The following is a 20,074-nucleotide window of genomic DNA, read 5'->3' on the forward strand; positions in this document are numbered from 1 at the left end:
CCGGGCCTGTCAAGAGTCACAGTAAGGGCCCTGACTAAGATCCACAAAGTCTACACCAGAACAGAGGGAGTTCCACAGTGTCTAGACCTTGTTATCAGCACCGTGAGGTTCCAAGGGCTGGCAATATGCAGTGTCCTACCTCACTTCCTTCTCAGGTGACTCTGCAAGATGAGGTATTCATGAAGGCAGAGGGTGTGACATTACTTAACATAGTGGTAAGGCCCCATCACTAGCCAAGTCAAGGAGGCTAAATGAAAATTGAGGGGCTACCCACCCCTGAAGAATGGGGATCATGAAGAGTCCAACCCTGCATTTTTATCAGCCCTGGGGAGGGTGTGGATAAACCTGTTAATTAGAGGTGACACCTCACCACTTTCTCTGGGGTCTCAAAAAGATGGATGCTTTGGTTTATGGAGGCAAAATTAAGTTGAAAAGAAAAAAAAAAAAAACCAGGGTCTGCCTGAATTGAAAGCAAGGAACCTGAATGAGAACTGAGGAGACAACCCATACCAGTACAATGGCTTACATGGAATATAGTTCCTGCTGTCAGCCCAGGGAAACTCCAGGAACCTGCACAGTTCCTCGTCAGGTGTCTTAGGAGATGTGGCTTTAGTCTAAGGGGGGCACCATCATATTAACACCAGGGAGGTGGCATAGTCCCTGAACCTGCACACTTCCTCGTCAAGTACCTTAGGAGATGTGGCTTTAGTCTAAGGTGGGCACCATCATATTAACACCAGTGAGGTGGCATAGGCCCTAGTGGCTGCAAAATTACTGCTACTTCTGGTTGTAAACACATAGCACTATCTTCCTCAGAACAGAAGGGGCTCTCCTGAGCCCACCACTAGCTGTCTGCTCTGAGCCTGAGACTCTTGGGTTGGGTTGGCAGGCTGCACCCTGAGGAGGATTCTCACTTCCTCCTTCGGGTTCCTGGGGAACACAGAAACTGAGATGACAGGAAACCCAGAAGCCCTTAAAACACTGTTGTCAGGAAAAGTCCATTGGCAACAACTTCTATCAGAACCACTAGAGTTGAGTTTAAGAACTGACGACACTCACTCCTCCCTCTCTCTCTTAGGCAGTGACTCTGCATTGAGCACCCTCCTCTGCTTACTCCTTACTACTGCCACCAGCAGGCGACATCATGCCTAAGGATCAGGAAAGTTCACAATGCAGACAAGATCAGCCCATTGAGACCCAGAGTGAGACCCAGGGCCTGGAAAATGCCCAGGGTTCCCAGGCGGTGGAGGAGACCTCTCCCTCCTCCCCCAATCTTCTAATGTCAGGCAACCTGATGGAGGCTCCTGCTGCCAAGATGCTGAGCACTCCTGAGGGTCCTCTGGGTTTCTGTTCCCCTGCCAGTGCTGTCGCAGCCACCTCATCAAGCATACCTGATGAGAGCTCTAGTAGCGAAGAAGAGGAAAAGAGTCCAAGCACCTCACAAGCTACAGCAGCCCCCGAGAATATGCCCACCGATGCTCTCAATGAGAAAGTGGCTCTTTTGGTGAATTTCATGCTGCTCAAATATCAAATGAAAGAGCCAATAACAAAGGCAGAGATCCTGAAGACTATCATCAAAGATGACGAAGACCAGTACCCTGAGATCTTCCTGAGAGCCTCTGACCGCATGGAGATAATCTTCGGCCTTGATGTGAAGGAAGTAGACCCCACCAGCCACTGCTATGGCCTCTTCATCAAGCTGGGCCTCACCTATGATGGGATGCTGAGTGTTGAAGAGGGTGTGCCCAAGACCGGCCTCCTGATCCTGATCCTGGGTGCGATCTTCATGAAGGGCAACCGTGCCACTGAAGAGGAAGTCTGGGAAATGCTGAATGTGATGGGGGTATATCGCGGGAAGAAGCACTTCATCTTTGGAGAGCCCAGGGAGTTCTTCACCAAAGAGTTGGTGAAGGAAAACTACCTGGAGTACCGCCAGGTGCCCAACAGTGATCCTGCACAGTATGAATTCCTGTGGGGCCCAAGAGCCCATGCTGAAACCAGAAAGATGAAAGTCCTGGAGTTTGTGGCCAAGGTTCATGGAACTGACCCAAGTTCTTTCCCTTCTCAGTATGAGGAGGCTCTGCAAGATGAAGAAGAGAGAGCTCAAGCGAGAATTTCAGTTAGGGCTGGCTCTACTTCCACGGCCACTGAGAGCTCCAGTGCCACGTCTGGCAGCTCCTCCCACACCTAGTCAAGTCAAGGATAGATTCCTCATCCCTTTGAAGAGGGCAGTTAGTGTTCAAGGAATGCAGGCCCAGGGTGGAGCTGGAGGGAATCATCTATGTGTTCTAATTCTGTATGTGTAACTTGACAATTTATTCTTTTATTTTTGATGCGTGTGTTATACCAATGTTATTTCTTTTAATAGAGCATTAGTTATCTTCAAAATGTCCATGTTTCAAATGATTTTGATCACACATGTAATGTTTTTCATGATACTTAATAGTAAGAGCTCCTCTTTTGTAAAACTTAGTTTAAAACCATCCATTTTATTTTGTGATCTGGAGTAAGAGAATATGGCAATTCTCTAGGCATTTCCTCTGAAATATGAAGGAATTCAGCTTTAAAATAGTTGGGATCATCAGTCAGAACTAGAAACAAAAAGATTTAAAATGTATTCATTTCTTGTTCTTTATCTTTTTAATCTTTTTTTCTGTAAAATTCAATGATATTTGCATCAATTTGCTTAGTTCTTTCCATAGTGTGTGAGAAATAAATATGAATAAATTTGATGGCATGCTTACTGGTTTATTTATTCTCGAAACTTGCATTGAACAACCGCTATTTTGAAAGCACTTCAGTAATACCAGGTATACTAGGGTTAATAAGACTGTGGACCTACTCATAGAATTTTAACATAGGAGCTATAATCTTATAAGAATAGCAATAGGATCTTCTAATACCTATAGGACACGTGAAAAAAAAGTGTAATTAGGTTGAGATGGGCACTCCGCATGAGTCAGTCATGCAAGTGTTTATGCCTTGAAGGATGGTAATTTCTGGCCTTTGAAAACTTCAAGTCTTTCAGTGGTAGTTAATTTTAGATTAAGATAGATGATGCGCCAGGTGGGCTGAGGACATGATGAGCAGGGACCAGACCTTCAAATGGTGTGTCTCAGCATTGAGTCCAAAATGCATATAGTGGAAAACTGTTATCTATTCCTTTTGGTTCATGGGTAACCAGAGCAAAATTCTTACCTGTGACAGGAATTGGAAGGTGTCCTTCATTCCTGTGTCAATGCAGTTGAACACAGTGCACAAATTATTTTATACACATCATCTTTAAGGAGTTTATGAGAAATAAAGGTGTTAACTCTCTTGAGATTAAATACCTTAAATCCACTGTGGGGCACTCTGCCATGGCTTGCTTAGGAAAGCCAGTGTCCATTTCATTCAAAGGAAAATTTAAATAGGTTATTATCCTCAGTGTAATTTGGCAAACAATAAGCAAGATCTAAATTTTTAATATGGGTGAAATGAATGAAAACATTATTAAATGAATGAAGTATTACTAAATAAAACAGAATTTAAAGTTCTCAAACATTACAGATTTCTTAAAAATAAAAGTAAAGTAAGAATGAGTAAATTTAGTTGATGCTAAAAGCAAAAATATTAGATGTCATACAATAAAAAGGAAATAGCACTTTGTGATGCAATAGCATCCTGATCAGAAATAAAAAGTTTTTCATTTCTTGCTTATTCTGTAATAAGTAATGTTAATAAGCACTAAATATCCCACAGACAATTTAAACATTGAGCTTGAGTGTAAATGGTTGGCTTTCAAGGATTGGAGTGTCCTGATACTTATCCTGATGATCATTAAGAAAGAAAAAATGTTTTTGTAAAGTGCCTGAGGTTGGCTGGTCATATTTATTATCTGATGAATGATTTAAAATATTTAAATCATCAGGGTCTTAGAAAACTAGAAATATGCAAAGAAAGATCAATTAGATTAACCAAAAGATATAATTTATGATTTACTTTATAAATATAAATACCAAATATAATACATTCCCTGAGTAATTTAAACTGTCACATAGGCTTGTCTTATTTGGATGGCATTTATAACATAACTCTGTGTACTTAACACTTGTTATGTTCATAGATTCTCATTACTATAAGTGATTCTTCACAGGAAGATGGAAAAACAGTACAGAGTTCTCATGTAACTTTCACCCAATTTCTCCCACTGGTAATATCTCATATGACTATATAGCACAGTATCAAAACAAGAATACTGATATTGGTAAAATGATTTGTTTGGATCTATGCCATTTTATCACATATGTACATTTGTGGTGACCACTGCTGCAATCCCATTCAGAATGATTCCTTTGTGCTACCCCTTAATAGTGACACCTACCTTGTCCTCCCAACCATGCCTAAGAATATACGCCAACTACTGATTTGTTCTTCATTTGCATAATTTTAACATTTTGACACTTTCATGTAAATGGAATCATATAGTATGTGAACTTTTGAGATTGATTTTTTCACTCACCAGTATGGCCTTGAGAGCTGTCCAAATTGTTGCATGTATGGATACTTTGTTCCTTTTCATTTCATGGTTTTAATGTCCCATGGTTTGCATAAACACTCACATATGGTAAGATATCTTGAGTGTTTATAGGTCTTTTTTTTTTTTTTAAAGTTTTTCTTCTCTGGGATAAATGTCCAGAAGTGCACTTACTGGCTCATACAGTCAGTGCAAGTTTAGTTTTTTTTGGTTTTTTTTTTTAGTTTCCAACTATTTTCCAAAGTTTCTGTGCCATTTTATGTTCCCACAAGCACAGAGAAGTGATCCAGACTCTCTGTATCACTGACAACATTAGGTTTTGCTACTCTTTTTTATTTAGAAAATCATGATATCTTCACAGAGGTTCAATATTCTTTGTGCATATATTATCTCTATACATTTTATTTCCTTTGTGGCCTTATTGTGTTGGCTGGACATTCTACCTCTACATAAAATAGCAGCGATGACAGTGAGTGTCCTTGCCTTCTGCCTCATCTTAAGAAGTCAGTTTGTCTTTCACTGTTAAGTATAATGTTAAATGTAAGGGTTTGGTAGTTGTTTTTTATTTTCCTATTATTCAGATTCTTATACTGTGTCCTTAGATTACTGAGACTCTTCCTCTTTTCTAATATTTACTCTTAGTGCTGGAAACTTAACTATCAACCCTGCTTTACCTATGCCATACAAATTTTCAAATATTGTATTTTTATTTTAATTCAGTCTAATGTATTTTTTCTCTTTTGATATTTCCTCTTTGACTCATGGAATATTTAGAAATGTGTTTTTAGTTTCCAAATATTTGGACTTTTCCTTTTGTCCCTCTGTTATCAATGTCAATATTGATTCAATTATGATCAGAGAGCACACTCTGTATTATTGTAACTCTTTTCTATTTGTTGAGGTTTGTTTTGTTAACTATTATAGGATATGGTCTATGTAGGTATATGTCACATGAAATCTTAAAAAGAATGTACATTCTCCTCTTGTTTAGAGTGTTCTATAAATGTTGATTAATTTTCACTGGTCAATAGTTCTATATCCTTCTTGATTTTGTAGTTGGTTGTTCTATTATTTGTTGCAAGAAAAGCATGTCAAACACACCAAACATAATTTTGGACTTCTCTACTTCTCCTTTCAATTCTATCAGTATTTGCTTCACATATTTTTCAACTCTGTTGTTTGGTGAATTCATAATAAATATTGCAAAATATTTTCTTGGTGAGTCAGAACTAAAATTTGCAGTAAACAATGCAGCCTTGTCAGCACATTGACTTTTGCCTAGTGAAACTCATGCCAGATGTTGAAGTAGCAGAACTGTAAACTAGTAAAGCAGTGATGTATATTCCTGATGGGCTGATGGTTTTATAACAATATATAATATTCCCGTCTGCCACTAACAATTTTCTTTGTTCTGAACATTTGTGTTATCTGATATTAATATACAAATCGAGTTTTCTTTGGATTAACATATTAGTTTTCTTTTTCTGCTGTGATCAAATACCATGAATTTAACCACTTAAAACAAAATTATTACTACACTTCCTGTAGGACATAAGTTCAACCGGCATCTTCCCACACCACAAACAAGGTATCAACAGAGTCGCATTCCTTAATGCAAGTTCTGAGGAACTAAATTTGGCTGGATGAGCTTGTGATATACACTAATGATTTCCGATCCTAAAATGGAGTCACTTATCACAAGTGACTCAGCCTACAGTGAAATTGCTGACTTCTCAAAGCAATAAGCATATATGTATGGTAGACTTAGGTGGTAAGATGACACCCCCTGTGGCAAGGCACCCAGGAGACTTGACAAGAAAGTGAAGCTGAAAGGCAGCTGAAATAATGACCATGGGCTCTCCTTGCAGGCCCATAAAACCCACAAAGAAATTGTCCATGGCTGAGAAGCCAGCAGAAGCTCTGCAGGTGAGAACTCTGAGGCCTCTTTTCCATCTGGCAGTGGCTGAGTGATGAAGTTCTGCTGGAAGAACAGCACTGACACACACCCATTTTCCCCCACCCCCACATACCTCCACTGGTGGTTGGTTATTACTGCCTGTGTGTGTTGAATATCCTTGTATGATTGTTGATGTGGCAAAGCCTCCTGTGAAATCATAAGCATGTCATTGGCCATTAAGTCATTGGGAAGCCTCCAGGTTGTAGCAATGAGATGTCCATTTCCTTGCTGCTTGTCAGCCAGGTGCCACCTTAAGCTCCTAGAAGCTTCTCCTGTCCTTGCACTATGACAGAACAAAACATTTCAGAACAAAAACTGGCACCAGAAATCCTTATAAGGCTTGAAATGCCTCTGACTTTACCATCTACTGCATCTCTTTGATTTCCTATTCCACTGGATGTCTCCTACTGACACTTTTGCCTTCCTCTTCTGCTTTTATGGGCTCGTGTGATTCCACTGGGCCCATGTATGGAATCCTCCATAATTTCATTATCTTAATTTCAGTTTGTAAGTAATCTTTGTTCTCTCTGCAAAGTCCCTTCACAGCATTAGTATTTGATCCAATAACCATGTGATGGTAATCTTGGGGGATTGTTTTTAGGATTCTGCCTATCATGTATTGTTTTCATACTATATCATTTCCTATCATTTAACTTTTAAATGGCCTATGTCATGATTTTTAAGGTCAGTTTTTTGTATATAGCATACACTTAGGTCACGTTAATTTTATCCATTCTGTCAATCTATTTTAATTTGTGCATTTAGAATATTTATCTCTAACCTAATTATTCATATGTTAGGATTTATGTATGACAATTTATTAGTTGCTTTTTGTTTATTCTCACTCTTGTTCTTCAGATTTCCCATTTCCTGCCTTTCTGTAGGTTACTGGACTTGTTAAATTTATCAATACTTTTTTGATTATGTCTCTTGTAAGGTCTTTTACTGATTGCTCAAGGTATTACAACATAGATACTTAACTTCTCACAGTTTATTATGCTACTATCAATATTCTACCACTTCTAATAGAATGTAGAACCTTTACCAGAAGTTAAGTCCTTTTACTCTCTCCCTTTATGAACTAGTGATCTTATAAATTATCTCTGCATACATTGACAATCACATTAGAAAATGTTGCAATTTTTGCTTTCAAACATGAGCATAATTTTTTTAAAAATCAAGAGGAGAAGAACAGTCTATTACAGCCCTGTAGATATTTATTCTCCCTTTGGTCTTTCATTATTTCCTATTTTCTTTGTTTCCATTACATATTTCTTTATGCCATGATGTTGTCATCTAACTACATATATTGTTTTACTTTTGAAATTTATTAAAAGTATGGCTTATGTTTGCGCACTGGAAAACCCTCAAGGCATATTTTTGGGAGTAACAGAGAATACCTCTCCTAGAAAGACCTAGACAGAGTTAGGCTGAAATGTTCCTCAAAATTTCTTATGGGGAAAAAAAGTAAGGACCTTGGACTTAGAGGTGTGGCCTTAGGTGTGTAGAGGGAGGAATCTTGGACCCTTCCAGGAGTCAAACTGAGGACTCTAAGTGAAAGTGATACTACTATCCAATTCAGAACAGAAGTTGATCTATAGAGCCTTGACCTACCTGCTGCTGCTGCTGAGACTTGGGAGACTATGGACAAATGTAACCAGATATGACAACTTCACTTCTTCCTGGGAAGATGGAGGACTTCCTCAGGGAGGTGCAGGCCTTAATATGAATAAATAGGCCTGAGGTCAAGAGTAACGAATAACAATTCCTGTCAGAAGTTACAACAAAGACCCTGAATGAGGACTGAGGCACAACACTCTTTTGAATAGAGGTGACAACAAAGAATCTGGTCCTACCGCTATGGTCAGCTCTTGAAGACTCTGGTCTGGACCATCAGGCTGAGGCTTCTCTGCTCTTTTATATATCACAGCTAAAAGGGGGTGAGACAGTTGGTCTGAAGATGCAGCCACTCTTCCCAAAGGGAGAAGTCCCAGGCCTTACATGGAGTCAAGGTGAGGACCTTCGGTGAGAACTGAGGACCCCAGTAGCCCAAGAAAGAGAGCATGTCACAGCGTTGTCAGCACTGGCTACCATGGCTACCAGGGGTGATGTCTGAAGCAGCCCTTCATTTCCTCTTTGGGGGAGTTCCAGAGAAGAGCCTTGGCTTGAGGTGTGAGCCTCAGAGCAGCAGAAGAGAGGAGACAACTATTGATACAATGATCCTGAATGTGAAATGACAAGACAACCCACCACAGAATAGATGAAGTCTAACCTGCTATCCCCTGTTACTGCCCCAGTACACCTCAGGAAAGGCTGGCCGGCTGCAGCCTAGGGCTCACTATAACCACCTTCCTATGTGCATTAATTTCCTAGGACTTCCATAGCAAAATATCACAAATTCAGTGGCTAAAAACAATAGAAATTCATCCACTCACAATTTATCCACTCACAAAATCAAGGTGTCAGAAGTGTTGGTTCCTTATAAAGGCTGTAAGAAGGAATCTATTTCATGCTTCCCTCCTGGCTTCTGGTGGCTTGCATGTGCCTTCACTGATAACACAAGCTATTAACTACTACATATTTCCAGTAATTCTAAACATCTAATAGAGTAACGCATATATTCTTTCTCTTTCTCAAGAGGATATGAGATATTCTTGGCTATTAGCATGTTAATTTATATTTCATAATCAGTTGTGAAGCCTGACACACACAGAACATATACGCAGATATTCATACACAAACCGTTGGGTTTTATTTTTGGGAGAAGAATTGCAGTCATCTATAGATTAAATTTGGGGAGAATTGATATTTTCACAATATAGAAACTGAAGTAGATGGACTAAAGATGGCTCCTGTATATCCAAAATGGAGTCAGTCTTGCTCTATTAGTAAAAGGTCCCGACCTTGTAAAAAGTTCCCAGAGGAAGTGCCCAGAAGAGGGAGGAGGGAGTTGAGGAGGCCTGTTCCCAAAAAGAATAGAGAGGTCCTGTTCCAGGAAAAGTCCCTAGTCCCTCAATGTGGCTTTCCATTGTTCGCTTGATTAATGACTAACCGCAAAGTTCTGCTTCTGTGATTGCTAGCTTGCATAGCTGCTGTTATATTCGAGATTCACAAGGCAGCAGGATAGAGAGACAGTCACCGAGGCTGTAATTATCAACAGGAATTTTATTGTCTAGCTCGAGCTAGGGTCTGAGCCCCCAGAGTGCCAGCACAGTGGCCTCTTCTTCGGGTAAGGACCCTCCTCTGTGTGTTAGAGACTCTTTTATAAGTCAGTTGTTTACACACTGGTCATACATCTGCCCCCACAGTGATTCTTACTTCATCCTGCCCCTGATAGGCTCTAACGTGTTCCGGGTCCTAGCTGAGAGACTCCGATTTCTGCGTTCTTTGTCTTTCTCCTCTGCATCCCATAATGTACTCATAATGCCTTGCAGTTAGCAAACAAGCAGTAAACAGAAGCTGGAAGGTGTCCATTGTCCTTATAGCCCAGTATCTTACATTACCCCCTTTCTCTTGGTTCTTACGAGCAATCTTGCTCATATCCAGGGTCTTGTATCTCTTCTATTCCTAAGGTGTTTTCTTTAAGACACACCTTTGGTATTGCTGCTACAGGACCATTAACTGCACAGTATTTATTTGTTACTTTATGAAAGTGACTAACCTGTTCAGAATACATGGCCCAAGGGTAAGGATGAGCATGAGCACTATTATAGGTCCCAACAAGGTAGATAGAAGGGTAGTTTAGCCACGGGGAACTGTTGAACCACAACTCAAACCATCCGTGTCGTTGCTCGTGCTCCCGTTTTCATCGGGCAAGTCCTCCCTGACCTTTGCCATGGACTCTCTAACTACCCCAGTATGGTCTGCATACAAGCAGCACTCTTCTCCTAGGGCCACACATAGTCCCCCTGGTGGAGGAATACTAACTAAGTCCAGCCCCCACCGGTTCTGCAGCACTACTTTGGAAAATGAAATTAGGGATTTTTCTAAATGGGAGATGGACTCCTCAATTCTGGCTATGTCTTTGTCTACGGCGGCCTTTAAGCAATTGAACCCCCTATGCTGCACTGCCAAGGATGAGTTGCCTGTCCCTGCTCCTATTGCCCCCAGGCCAAAAAGAATAGCTAAGATTATTGCTGTGAAAGGCTCCCTTTTTTTTTTAAATTAAGTTAGAGTCCTTTCCTTCACTGGTCCAAGCAGCATAGACAGTGTCTTCTTGGTGATACATGACCTTAGGGAACACTAGTACCATAATGCAGTATTCTTCAGACTAATTGAAAACTGATAGGCTTAGGCAGGGGGTTAGGCCTATCTTTGAACAGATCTACCACCCGTTGAGTGCGGGAACCAGCCATTTTATTCCATTGGTCTGGTCTATGGTAGGGTGAACCTCGGCACAAAATTGCGTGTGGCTAGCGGGCACCTTTCCTATGCAGGTTCCATTTCCGGTGACTGTTGGAAGAGTCAGTCTCGGTCTCTTGTAGTCCCATTTACAAGACTTGGGAATTTCTTCTCCTGACTGGCTAAAGGGGGTAGCTACCCCTACTGCTTCATAGAAAGGAGGTCTGATATCATAACATAACCAGCACGCCTCAGTGAGGGCTGGTTCAGTATGGTTTAAAGTCTCATATGCCGCTGTCAGCATGTTCCATAGGGAGTCCTCTGTTTCTTCTGCTTCAGGGTGTTCTGACCTCTAGGGATGACCTGACTTACAGTTTCTGCCCCAGCGAGTGGTGGAGAGGAGACAGTTGGTTGCGGGGTTAGTCTGTTCTGCTTTTTCCTTTTTACCTGTACCTCTGGGTTAGGCCCTACAGGGCCCGAGATGGGAGCCACTTTGAGTTTGATTTGTATTATGGAGCAGAGATACGGCATTTGATAGAGGCATATTCCCCAGGACAGCCCTGACATCCATCTTTTATCTTTCTTTCCCTCTTCTGTAAATTTTGCCCATATCAGGTTAGTCTCTGGCATACCTGTCTCTAGTACAAGGTTGGACATAGGACATTTTAATGAAAAGAGGTTGTACCTGCCATTTCCACTCTCCGTCATTTGTGGTCACACACCACCATTTGTCACAATAATAACCCCCAATACCCCCACACTGACGGTTTTCCTGAGGGGGCCGGAATACCGGACAGGCATAAAACCCATTCCGGCTTACAGAGGTCTGTTCCACATCTTCCCTCCATGGTCCAGTTACCCAAGAACTGGGGATTGGGGCAGCAGCAGAGCCTCCCGTGGATATCGCTACTGTCTGTGCTGGCTTTTCTAGGGGACTCACTTTTTCTAAGTTGAAATATAAATCTGGCCACCAGGGGTTTAGTGGCTCTGCCCCTGAGGTGCTATTACATACCTCAAGGGTTTCTAAGTTCGTTATTTCCCATGTAAGTTTACATGGCAGATGTGAGTTCTCATAATTAATTACAACTGCCAAACTTTGGTCCAAGAGCAGGATATCCATAATGCACTTGCATACGAGACATAGAACAATACCAAACCCCATCTTTGCAGCTTAGTCCAAATCTTTGGGGTAACTAGTCCCAGTCCGAGTCCTAGAAGGGCAATCAGCATTTCTGCCAGAATCTGAATCAATAGTATCGTTTACTCCGCAGATTCCACACGGGTCAGCCTGGTCTTTAGTGGATTTGTGAGGTCTGCTGTCGCCCTCCACTTGTCCCGCTGTTGCTTCTGCTCATCCTCACCAGCCGGTCTCACCTGGGAGTGGTGGATCCAGGTTGCTACCCCATCAACCTTAAGAGCAGTGGGGGTAACAAGAATAATTTGAAAGGGTCCTTTCCATTTAGGCTCTAGGGTTTTACTGTTATGCCATTTTACCCACACCCAATCCCCTGGCTGATGATGGTGATACAAGTGTTTAATACTCTGGCTCCTTGGCCCAGTTGTCTGGTAGATGGCCTGGAGGGCTGGCCACACTTTGCTGTGAACACATTGCAGAGCTTGTACAGCCTGCAGTACCTCTCTAGGGTGTTCCGGGAGAGCCTCAGGGCTTACCCTGGGGATTACAGGCAGAGGGTTACCATATACAATCTCAAAGGGGGTTAGACCCAAATGGTAAGGGGTGTTCCAGGCTTGGAACAGGGCAAAGGGGTGTCACTCAGTCTCTGCCAGTCTCTAGGACAAATTTAGTTAAGGTCTCCTTTAGGGTTCTGTTCATTCTTTCTACCTGCCCTGAGCTCTGGGGATTATATGCACAATGTAACTTCCAATCTGCCCCCAGTGCTCGGGCTAGCCCTTGACTGACCTGACTTGTGAAGGCTGGCCCATTGTCAGATCCTATGCTCTCCAGCAGCCTTTACCTGGGAATTATTTCTTCCAATATTTTGTTTGCTACTATTAAGGCAGTCTCTCCTTTATTAGGAAAAGCTTCCACCCACCCTGAGAAAGTGTCTACCGTGACCAACAAATACCTGTACCCATATTTTCCGGGTCTTACCTCTGTAAAGTCTATTTACCAAAATAATCCTGGTTGCCTTCCCCGCTCCTTGGTACCTGCATGGGTCCCTCTGATCCTGCCCGGCTGCATCACCTGGCAGACACGGCAGTTCCGGACAATGTCTTCTGCTATCTTTCCTTGTGATTTGAATCTGATTTGTGCAGTGTTCAGCAACTGTAGCATCTTCCCTTTCCCCAGATGCGTCTTTTGGTGCATGTGTCCTAGTAGGAGCTTCCCCAAGGCTTCAGGAACTACTATGCGGTGCACTCCATCTTGGAGCCAAGCATCCTTATTCTGTGTTGCCTGCAGTTTTTATATGGCCCAGTTTATATCCATGCTGGAATAATCCGGTTGGGGAGGCCTCTTTCCCATCCCAGGAGGTGGCAAGCTCAAATATAGAACATCCGTTAGTGTTGGCTCCTCTGAAGCCATTTTTGCCTCAGAGTCCGCAGCCTGGTTGCCCCGGGCTTCAAATGAATCCCCCTTCTGGTGTCCTGGAATGTGGACTACTGTCACTGCTTTTGGCAACAAAATGGCTTCTAGCAGCTGAAGTATTTTAGGTTTATGTTTGATTTCTCTGCCCTCTGCTGTGATGAAACCTCTCTCTTTATAGAGAGCCCCATGTATGTGTACTGTCCCAAAGGCATAGCGACTGTCAGTGTATACAGTCAGCCTCTTTCCTTGGGCCCAGTGGAGAGCTTCCATCAATGCCACCAGTTCCGCCTTCTGGGCTGATGTCCCCTGTGCGAGGCGTGATGCCCAGATAAGATTACCTGGCTCATTCACTATAGCTGCTCCCGCACACCTGTGTCCATCCCGAACAAAGCTGCTCTCATCAGTGAACCAGGTCAGGTTGCTGTTTGGAAGAGGTGGTCTTTTAGATCTTTCCTGGCTATCTGGGTCTCGGCCAGGATCTGGAGGCAACTGTGTTCAGGTGTTTCCGGCTCGGGATCTGGCAGGAGTGTGGCCAGGTTCAGGATGGCAGGAGTCCAGAACTCAAGGTGAGGAGTGTCCATCAGAAGCCCCTGGTAGTAAGTCAGCCTTGCATTTATAATCCATCCTCCTGGCGGCTGCTTCAGGATCCCCTCTATGGCGTGAGGGGTGGTAATCTGCAAATGCTGACCTAGGGTGAGCTTATCGGTGTCTTTGACCAGTAAGGCAGTAGCCGTGATGATTCACAGCCAAGCCGGCCATCCCGCCACTACCAAGTCTAGTTTTTTTGACAGGTACGCCACTGGGTGCCTCCAAGGTCCTAGCGCCTGTGTGAGCACTCCCTTGGCTATTTCCTTTTCTCGTCTACAAACAGGTGGAACTCTTTTGTGGGATCAGTGAGCACCAGGGCTGGGGCCTCTAACATAGCTGTTCTCAAGGCTCAAAAGGCACTGTCCATCTGCACTGTCCATTTCCACGGTTGCCCTGCCTTGCACTCTTCATACAAGGGTCGAGCCTTCTCTGCGAACCCCGGAATCCAGAGGTGGCAGTACCCCACTGTGCCCAGAAACTCCCGCACTTTCCTACATGAGGTTGGGGTGGGTATCCCAAGCACAGTCTGTTTCATTGCTTCTGTTAGCCACCTTTGGCCTCCCTTAATTTTATATCTTAAATAGGGGACTTCATCCTTGCAAATCTGGGCCTTCTTGGCGCTAGCCCTGTAGCCCATTTCCCCTAACACTGTGAGTAAGTCTTTGGTGCTCTCCAGGCAGGTCTGAAGGGTTGGAGCAGCTAATAGTAAATCATCTACATACTGCAGCAGGGTCACCTCTGGGTAGTTGGCACCGTACTCACCCAGGTCTTCGTGAAGGGCCTCATTGAACAAGGTGGGCGAATTCTTAAACCCCTGGGGCAGTCTTGCCCAAGTCAGATGCCCCTGGATCCCCCTCTCTTTTTCCTGCCACTCCAAGGCAAATATTTCTTGGCTGTGCGGGGCCATGGCTAGGCTGAAAAAGGCATCCTTTAAATCTAGGACAGTGTACCAAATCTGCATTTGAGGAAGGGACCTTAGTAGGGTGTGGGGGCTTAGAACCGTAGGGTGGATGTCTAGGACACGCGTGTTGACCTCCCTGAGGTCCTGCACAGGCCGATAATCCTTTCCACCCGGTTTCTTCACTGGCAACAAAGGTGTATTCCAGGCTAACTGGCACCTCCAGAGAATCCCGGCGTCTAGGAGCCTTCGAATGTGGGGTGTTATTCTCACTCTAGCCTCCTGGGGCATGGGGTACTGTCTAACTCGGGCTGGCTCAGCCCCTGGTTTTAACTCTATGTACAGAGGTGGCCGATGCTTTGTCCACTCTGCACCCCTCGTTTCAGCCCAGGCTTGGGAAATTCACGGAGCCAGTGCTCTATGTCCTTTTCCTGGCCCCTCACAGGCAGGTATAGTCTATACTCATCCGCCTGTGCCAAGGTCAAGATTTGGGTGACCCAAGGGGCTGCTAATAAGTTTGGCTTTATCATCAGTTATTATTATTCCCTCTTCTTCAAAGTAAATACAGGCTCTTAATTTTGTGAGTATGTCTCTCCCTAATAATGGGGCTGGGCACTCTGGAATAACCATGAAGGCGTGACTCACTTGTCCTGAACTTAAGTCCAACTGTTGCCGTGTAGTCCATTGGTAGGGTTTGGTTCCAGTTGCCCCCTGCACCCAGCAAGTCTTGTTAGACAGTTTTCCAGTGGTCTCAGTAATCACCGAATGTTCTGCCCTGGTGTCCACCAGGAAATTTACTGGGCTCCCCTCCACTAGTAAAGTTACCCTGAGCTCGGGGAGGGGAACCAAACCCCATCCCCCCTATATATCCTCTATTTGCCCCACCACCATAATCTTCTCTGAGGATTCAGCTCTACATCCCCCCTTCCTCTTTGGGCCATTCCTAGCGCAGTGTCCATGCTCCTTGCAATTGGCACACTGATCCTTGCCTAGCCTCTCCCTCCAGGGTCACTCCCGGCCTCTTGCACCTAGCTGACCTCCTCCCATAGCTGCGAGTAGGATCTTGGCCATTTCTTTGTTCGCTCTGCCTGCTTCGCCCGCTTGAAACTTTCTATCTTCCAATCTTAGTCTCTGTTACTTCTCTTCGGGCGTTTCCTTGTTATTATATAATTTTTCTGCCACTTCTAGCAAGTCCTGTAGAGTTTTCTCGCACAGCCTATCTATCCTTTGCACCTTTTGCCTAATGTCTGGGGCTGCCTGATTTACAAAGGCCATCATGACAGCCACTTTACTCCCTTCTATCTACGGTGGGATCTATCAGAGTGTACTGCCAAAAGGCTTCCATAATTCTCTCTAGGTAAGCTGCCAGACTTTCCTCAGGCCCCTGACGGACATCGCCTACCTTAGCCAAATTTGTTGGCTTCCGTGCCACTGCTCGGAGACCGGCCATCAGAGTCTGGCAGTAGATCTGGAGACGTCCCCTACCTTCAGCATCATTGTAATCCCAGGACGGCCGTTCAAGAGGAAAGATTTGGTCGATGACTCGGTGGTTGATAGTAGGTCTGCCATCCTCTCCTAGAACCAGCTTCTGTTCTTCTGCTTGGATTCTCTCTCTCTCTTCAGTTGTAAAAAGTACCTTGAGCAACTGTTGGCAATCATCCCAAGTGGGCCGGTGTGTAAAAAGGACCAAATCTAAAAGGTTAATTAAATCCCTCGGATTTTCAGAAAATTTTTCATTTTGGGATTTCCAATTGTAGAGGTCACTGGTGGAGAATGGCCAGTACTGGTATGTCTGTTCCCCATCGCGCCAGGGGGTCCCACCGCTCTCAGGGGGAGTGCCCTCATGGGCTCTGGATCTGGAGCCCATCCAGTCCACTGCCTAGTCCCATAAGCCGTTCCCCCCATCAGCAGTTCCATTGTGGCCATAGGCATTGCAGGCAAGGGCGCCGCCTCCACCATGGGGGTGGAGTCGAGCACTTTTGGGAGGGACGAGTTGGCCGGGAGGGGCACAGGTGCAGCCGAGAGGGGCTCGTGTGCAGCTGCCACCAAGGGGGGAGGGTGGAGCACCGCTACCGACAAATGTATAGGGCGGGGGTGCATTCCACTCCAACTCTGTTAAATCTGGGTACAGATTTGAGTCCGGCCACACAGGGGAGGTGCCAGCAGAGGGCCGCCTTGCTGGCCGGGAGTCTTGCATCTCACCCTTCTTCACCCCTTTAGCAGCCAAAATCTTGGCCTTTTCCTTAGGGGCAGGCAGGAGGGTCTTTAGCCCGGGGGGGTGGGTTTAGTTTGGTGGTGGACCAAACCATGCCAGACTACAAGTAAGGAATTTGATCAGGGTGGCCGTGGCAGCCAACCACCACCCCTTTTACCTTTTCGATGAGGGAGGCATCAAAAGAGCCCTCCTTGGGCCATCCCACCCGAAACTTAGGCCACTCCCCCTCACAAAGAGTGATAAGCTTTCTTTTTTTAACCTCCAAGGACAGCCCCTGTGCCCTTGCCCTCACAACCTTAAAGTGACTCACAAGGATAGACAATGGCGTCGTCAGGGTTTGCCCCATTCCTGAAAAGAAGAGAAAGTCCTAGACACAGGACAATCTCACTCGCACAATCGCACAGGCAAAAAGACTAGGCAGATGAGGAACAAGTAACAAAATGATTAAATGGATGAATAAATGAAAAACAAACAAACAAAACAAAAACAATGACCCACCTATTCCAGAATCTCTCCCCGGTCCCCTTCTGACCGAGCCTCCAGCTCCAAGGTCAGCCATGGGGATTCCAAGGAGGCCAGCAGACGTCTCTGTCTGGCTTCCACCGGCGACCCACCAGCGCATCTGCCTAGGTCCTAATGCCGGTCCACTAGTCCGGGGCTCCAGTCTATACACTCGTTCCCCGGCTCTGCATCCTATCCAGCGGTCTGCGAGAATCCCGGACGAGCCCCCAAGTGTTATATTCGAGATTCACAGGGCAGCAGGACAGAGAGACAGAGTCACTGAGGCTGTAATTATCAAAAGGAGTTTTATTGTCTAGCTAGGATCCGAGCCCCCAGAGTGCCAGCGCAGTGGCTTCTTCTTCGGACAGGGACCCTCCTTTGTGTATTAGAGACTCTTTTATAACTCAGTTGTTTACACACTGGTCATGCATTTGCCCCCACAGTGATTCTTACTTCATCCTGCCCCTGATAGGCTCTAACGTGTTCCGGGTCCTAGCTGAGAGACTCCGGTTTCTGCGTTCTTTGTCTTTCTCCTCTGCATCCCATAATGTACTCATAATGCCTTGCGGTTAGCAAACAAGCAGTAAACAGAAACTGGAAGGTGTCCATTGTCCTTATAGCCCAGTATCTTACACTGCTAGCCCCTAGGGTATAAAAAAACTGCAAAGGCTTTGTTTGGGGCTGTTTCTTCCTCTTTGCATGGAGTGGTGACAGCCCCTGCGCAGGTATCAATAAACTAATTTAGCTGATTGGATTCTGGGGTCCGAGTCCCCTTGATCCACTGGTTTGCAACATTTGAGGCCTCAGCGAGATCAACTGCTGACTATACCCAGGTTGGAGGATTTTCAGCTCCTCTCGAGCAAATTCTATCTGGGGCAGGTCCTAGTCGCTCCAGTGTAGGCCGAGGAGAGATGTTCCTCCGCCCCACAGTAGACTGGGGACTCCATTGATCAGTGGTGCTGGGACAAAGGATGTCTCTTGTTGAGTAGGTTTCTGTACAGATTTTTCTGGGGGTTGGACCCGCTGGAGGCAGCACAAGGGCTACCTCCAGTATCCTGGTGAGACGTCACCAGTATACCCAGGTCAGGGTAAGATAGTGGATATCAAAGGGTGTTGGGAGGGGGAGGAATTGTTTAACCTCTGTGTGCATGTGTGAGTGAGAGCTACTCAGTGACTGCTTGCAGCCACTAAGTCTGTGGCCCCACCGCTTTGGCTATGGGGCATGAGTGAGTACTAACCTGCAGTTCTATGGTGGCGGCTTATGGCATAATGGTGATTCACTCCCCGTGATAGGGAGTGACCAGGCCCGGGCTTTACACAGGTACACCTTAGCCAAGACGTGCCTAAGCTCCCTCGAGGGATGTAGCCAGGCAGACACCTGAAAGTAAAAAAAAACTCCCCCTCCTTTGTCTGTCTTGTGGCTCCATTCAAGTCCGGAAAGGGAGGGACAACAACATAAATGGAGATCATTTGCCCCGGGGGCTGGTACTGTGTTGTTTTTTACTGTGAAAAAAAGAAAAAGTGGTTGGGAGCCTCTGAACCAGAGCCTCCTAAACATCTGACAAATCCACCTCCGTCTTCTCCTTTACAGACCCCGACAGGACTTGGGATTCCCCCGCCTGTGGGTCCTGGTGGATACCTTCCTCCATCTAACTTCTAAGTTCTCTCCCGCTTTCGGCCGGCCTTTTCACTTTCAGGATGGGACAGGGTCCCTCGGCTCAGAAAACTCCCTTGAGTTGTCTCCTGAAAAACTTCTCTGACTTTTCCAGGTGAGCCAGGGATTACAGTGCCCGGGTCAGTGCCCCTACGCTTAGGACTTTATGTAAATTAGAGTGGCCTTTTTTTGGGACTCACTGGCCACCAGAGGGCTCCTTCAACTTATCCCTCCTACTCAGTATACAGCAGGTGGTCTATAGTGACCTAGGTCACTGAGACCAAATTCTGTATATCAATGTCTGGATTGACATAGCTACTAAAAGACCCTAATACCTAACCAAGTGTGTTGATGTCAAACCCTCTCAAGTCTTATTTGCAAGCACTTCCAACCAGACCCCAGGGAGCAGGCCTAGAACATCTCCGTTCCCCGATAAGTTTCTAAAGACGGGGCAGAACCTCCCCTCCCCCACCTCGAACCAGCCGCCCCCCCCATCTTCCCATCCCAGGGTAAAGACCCCCTGTGTGATCCATGGCGACTTCTGCCTTATGCGCCCCCTGAGGCCGCCCAAGACAGGGGAGATGAGCAGGAACAGGATGGAAGAGAGAGAAGTGCCTCAGAATTAGGTAGGGGACAAGAGGCTCAGGGTGAGAGAGAAGCAATCCCCAAACCACCCTATAGTCCACCAAGAACCCGTGGAAGGGGACACTGACCCCCTTTGCCGGACTCATCAGAGGACCCCAGGACTATGCTACCACTGCGCCCCTCTGCCCGGGAGTGACTGCCCTTTTATGGGTTATGCCCCATTCGCTACCAGTGATTTGTATAACTGGAAGGCCCCAAACCCTCCATTTTC

At 45.2% G+C, this 20,074-nt stretch overlaps 1 protein-coding gene across 1 annotated transcript; it reads left to right on the forward strand.

Annotated features, from left to right (window-relative positions):
- Positions 1 to 1,082: 1,082 nt before the first annotated feature.
- On the forward strand, positions 1,083 to 2,704 carry LOC105855575 (melanoma-associated antigen B16-like). Its single transcript, XM_012736648.3, has one exon. The coding sequence runs from the start codon at positions 1,145 to 1,147 to the stop codon at positions 2,189 to 2,191; it is 1,047 nt and encodes a 348-aa protein (XP_012592102.2). The 5' UTR covers positions 1,083 to 1,144; the 3' UTR covers positions 2,192 to 2,704.
- The last annotated feature ends 17,370 nt before the right edge of the window (positions 2,705 to 20,074 follow it).

The sequence above is a fragment of the Microcebus murinus genome, chromosome X (genome assembly GCF_040939455.1).
Source record: "Microcebus murinus isolate Inina chromosome X, M.murinus_Inina_mat1.0, whole genome shotgun sequence".
NCBI classification, from domain to species: domain Eukaryota; kingdom Metazoa; phylum Chordata; class Mammalia; order Primates; family Cheirogaleidae; genus Microcebus; species Microcebus murinus.